Source organism: Vigna angularis, chromosome 11, assembly GCF_016808095.1.
Source record: "Vigna angularis cultivar LongXiaoDou No.4 chromosome 11, ASM1680809v1, whole genome shotgun sequence".
Lineage (NCBI taxonomy): Eukaryota > Viridiplantae > Streptophyta > Magnoliopsida > Fabales > Fabaceae > Vigna > Vigna angularis.
Genome location: NC_068980.1, coordinates 19,543,809 through 19,548,330, shown reverse-complemented (window position 1 = coordinate 19,548,330; position 4,522 = coordinate 19,543,809). Strand labels below are relative to the sequence as shown.

Below are 4,522 nucleotides of genomic sequence, written 5' to 3'. Positions count from 1 at the left end.
TTGCACTTACAATCTAATATAAACTCAATACAACCTATGAATCAAAGTTTTCATCACTTATACATTGTTAATGTTGTTGAAAACATAAATAATTATATGTAAGTTTTTTTGAAGTTTCTATGTAATCAAGCCTATTTGATCAAGAAATGCCTAAACATCAAATCTATAGTTTTTATCTTAACAACTAATACACATCAAATTAAGTTGTTATACTCATTCTACAAAAATTATATGCCAAAAATATTTTTAAATAAGTACAAATAAATGTCTATCAAAATCTTATTTTATCATTTCATTAACTATATACCTTAATTTCCTTAAAAAATATTATATATATATATATATATATATATATATATATATATATATATATATATATATATATATACTAGTGAATTTAAATGTAAAGATAAACAAATTTCACATTTGTGTCATTTTGGTCACATTATCATCTCACAAAAATAAAGGACAACGATGACTTTTTTTTTAAAGTGTGGCAAATTTAACAATATCTAAAATAGAAGAGGGAGTGAAAAAAATAACAAGTGAGATAAAATAAGTTAATAAAAATTAAAAAAAATATTGGTTCGCCATAAATGTATCTTGAATATAGTACCTTATTCCATTTCATTGTTGACAAAAAGCAGGTAAATTAACTCTTTGTCACCTCTAAATAAATATGTTAGTTAATTTTTTTTTTTAATTAACATGTTCAGAAACAAAGATATATAATGAAAAATTTAAGCAAATGGAAAAAGTTATATGCAAATCTAACATGAAATCTTTAGAAACTTTTATTATTGGATTTCATGTTTTCTTAAGTCTATCTTCATTTTCTTTTTTTTTCCAAATTTTTTAAAAAGAGAATTTACTTTTCTTTTGTTACTGAGGTATCCTTTCTTGTTGTCTTATTTATTCTTATCTCATACATTTAGTTTAGGCATATTATTTTCTTCTTATAATCATACACACTTTGATTTTACTTATTAGATGTTTGATTCTTTTTATGTGCTTTTCTCAAGTATAAAATGGTTTTCATAGTTATGTAATCGTATCACTTGAAATAATCTTTTACATATATTTTATCATCTTGATTTTAGTTTGTGCATTGCCATTTTACATCACATACAAGAGTTTCTTCAAAATAGTTTATAGGCATGAAATATTTTTCTTCAACAAATTACATTCCACTCAATTATGTTACTTAATTTAAAATAATTACTTGTTGATTTGAGACAGACTTCATATTGCAAAACTTATTTATTTCGTAATTGTTTTTTCCTATTTATTGTCTATAAAAACCATGTTTATTATTTTGTTCAAATATTTCTGATTAAAAGATATTTTTTTGTAGTGTTAATCTAAATTTACAAAAATGGGAAAAGCTTCCTTGTCTAATGAGGTGAAGACATTAGTTTTAGTTGGACGTACTGGTAATGGAAAAAGTGCAACAGGAAACAATATTCTTGGAAGAAAAGCCTTCAAGTCAAAGATAAGTTCATCTGGTGTAACAAGTGTTTGTGAATTGCAGACAACTGCAATGAAAGACGGACCAATTATTAATGTTATTGACACCCCAGGTGAACCATCTTAATTTTATCATATACAAACTTAATACTTAATATTCAATTTTCTAAAAATATATGTTTATCTCTCATAATTTTTTATCTTTACTCTTCTATTTTTTCAAAATTTATTATTACATGTTTTGCTCTTTGTCTCAATATTATATTGATAAAAATATTCTTACTATTTCATGTCCTAATATTTGTGAATATATTTTTATTTTTATTGCATGCATTTGTGTTTTTGCAAATATATAGCAATTTTCATTTTTAAAATAAAGTTAAAAATATAAAATAAAAACTATTAAAATAATATTTGGAGGAAAAATATATTTAATTATGAATCTAAAGCTTAACAAATTTTGTAGGGTTATTTGATGGAACTAAATCTGTTGGAAAAGAAATAGTCAAATGTATTGATTTGACCAAAGATGGGATTCATGCCATCATTTTGGTGTTTTCTATTAGAACTCGTTTTTCTGAAGAAGAACAAGCTACTTTTCTTACCTTACAAGCTTTATTTGGACACAAAATTGTTGATTACATGATTGTGGTATTCACGGGAAGAGATGAACTAGAAGACAATGAAGAGACACTTGATGACTATTTAGGTTCTAATTGTCCACCATCTCTCGAGGTAATTTATTATGATGAGTTTAATTAACAAATACAAATTTTTATTATTAGGGAGGAAATAAAAACTATACAAATAAATAAGCATATTTAATAACATATGAAATGGTATATTGATTGCATAATTGTATCAAAGTCCATAATTAACTATTAGATTATGTTGATTATGATGGAGGTTGATATTATTATAGGATATACTCACTTTATGTGGCAATCGAAAAGTACTTTTCAATAATAGGACTAAGGACGAAAACAAGCGATTGGAACAAGTTCAACAACTTCTTAATCTGGTAGATGCAGTTATGTCACATAATGCTGGACAACCTTTTACAAATGAGTTATTCAAAAGATTGAAGGTGAAATTTTTATAAATTTTTTAAAGCATTTATGAAATATTGATATTTTGGTATGAGTGAGTTATAAGTTCATCACTTGCTCTTACAGGAGAAAGCAACTGAAACTGAAAAGGCGGAAACATTGGGAATTAAAATGCAACTTCAAAAAAGATATGATGATGAGCTTAAACGAATGACCGATTTGGTACATTACTATACATTATACCTTCTAATATTTTTGAATCTACTTGTTAAAGGTTTAATATATTATTATTTTCTTAATTTTCATTCTTATACATTCAAAATAATAATATTATTTTTGAATATATAGATTGAATCAAAGTTGAATGAAGAAATTACAAAGCTTAGAAAAATGTTAGAAGAAGAGACGATTGCTAGACTTAAAGCTGAGGAAAATTACAGAGCAATCCAAACTTCATCTGATAAAGAAATTCAAAAACTGAAAACGGATCTTGAAGAGGCAAATAAAAGAAAAACAGGTGGAGGTGGAGGTGGAAGATGTCCCATTTTATAATTCTAATACGTTCTAATATTTCTACTTTACCTCTGTGATATTGTGAGTGTTTGTATATTGTTTATTTGCTAAGTATTTCCATGTAACTAAATTACATTTGGGTTACATTTCTTAATTTGTCATAACTCCTATATCATTGTGTTTGCATTTTATTTCATATTTATTTTATTATGCTTATATCCTTTATAACGAGATATTTTCTTTTATATTTCTCTCCTCTTTTGTTTTTGTATATATTTGCTTTAATTTTATTCTATATTCTTTCTTGTTTCAAACTTTTTATCTACATAGAGAACATCTAATAAAGTTAAGTAGATTAAAAATGCAAAAATTAACTAGAAAACTAAAATTACATTTTGATATAATTTACAATAATACCTTTTAAAAGGTACATGATTTTTTTATATGTTAATGTTGAATGCGATGATACAATTAGAGTTTTTTTTTTTCTCCATAGGTTAAAGTTTACATTTTAAGGAATCATTTTAAAATAAAATGATTTAAAATGAAAAAGGAATGAAATATAAAAATAAAGTAAATGTGTGAAATTAAAAAAAATGAAAAGGAATTGTTTAATCAATCACATGTCAGGAGGTTATAATGTTAGAAAAGATAAGCTTATTGGTTTGCGAAATATGTTTATCTAAAACGGGGTTTATCTTTTAAGAATATTTTTTTGACAACATTTTAACATCATCTACATGTCATTCTGTAATTGGTCCATATTAGTATTTATGATTATTATTATTGACTCTGTAATAATTTTGGATCAATCATAGAATGACACGTAGATAATATCAAAATGCTGTTAAAAAATGTTGTCAAAGTATTATTATCCTTTGAGATTGATAACTAGTATATTTGAGTTGGAAAAATTTAAATTAAATAAGTTGTGAGGATTGGAAAATAAATAAAATGTGTGACTATTGTCAGTGTAGTAACTTTTGGGGGTGAAAATAGTAGGTGAATTTCGAAGTTGAGTTAAGAGTACTGTTCCAAGATTGAATTGGAAGTATTATGTATATTTTGAAAGGATATCGATATTTTAACAATTTTTTGACAATTGATTATGTGTCACTATTTTATTGGTCCTTATATCTAAAATGAACCAATCACAAGCTATCATATAAATTATTGTAAAAAATATGTCAAAAAAAAGTTGTTAAAAAAACATTTTCCATTTCGAAACTGCGTTCTAAATGTTATTCTCACGTTTATACGTAACAACAAATAACTAATGTTTCATTATTCTCAAGACTTTGTACTAGATGCATAATAAAGCATTAGAAAGAGATTTTCTTTTCAAATAAGGGAGTTGGTGTAACATCCCGTAATCTCACACTTGATAATTCATAATTGATATATTGTAGCATTACATTTAAGGTAACATCCCTTAATCTCACACTTGATAATTCATAGTTGATAATATATATATATATATATATATATATATA

The 4,522-nt window shown here is 24.6% G+C and overlaps 1 protein-coding gene across 1 annotated transcript; it reads left to right on the top strand.

The window, feature by feature from the left end:
* The first annotated feature begins 1,069 nt into the window (after nt 1-1,069).
* LOC108333519 (immune-associated nucleotide-binding protein 9) lies at nt 1,070-3,245 on the top strand. Its single transcript, XM_017568985.2, has 6 exons — nt 1,070-1,155; nt 1,355-1,580; nt 1,934-2,202; nt 2,390-2,554; nt 2,643-2,738; nt 2,865-3,245. Exons 2-6 carry the CDS (start codon nt 1,376-1,378, stop codon nt 3,066-3,068), a joined length of 939 nt encoding a protein of 312 aa, XP_017424474.2. The 5' UTR covers nt 1,070-1,155; nt 1,355-1,375; the 3' UTR covers nt 3,069-3,245.
* The last annotated feature ends 1,277 nt before the right edge of the window (nt 3,246-4,522 follow it).

What these genes read in the sequence shown, in the direction of transcription:
- LOC108333519 (XM_017568985.2), top strand. Translation starts at nt 1,376, where the DNA reads ATGGGAAAAGCTTCCTTGTCTAATGAGGTGAAGACATTAGTTTTAGTT. An exon ending in ATTGTCCACCATCTCTCGAG is followed by an intron (nt 2,203 to 2,389) that starts GTAATTTATTAT and finishes ATATTATTATAG; the next exon opens with GATATACTCACTTTATGTGG. An exon ending in AGTTATTCAAAAGATTGAAG is followed by an intron (nt 2,555 to 2,642) that starts GTGAAATTTTTA and finishes TTGCTCTTACAG; the next exon opens with GAGAAAGCAACTGAAACTGA.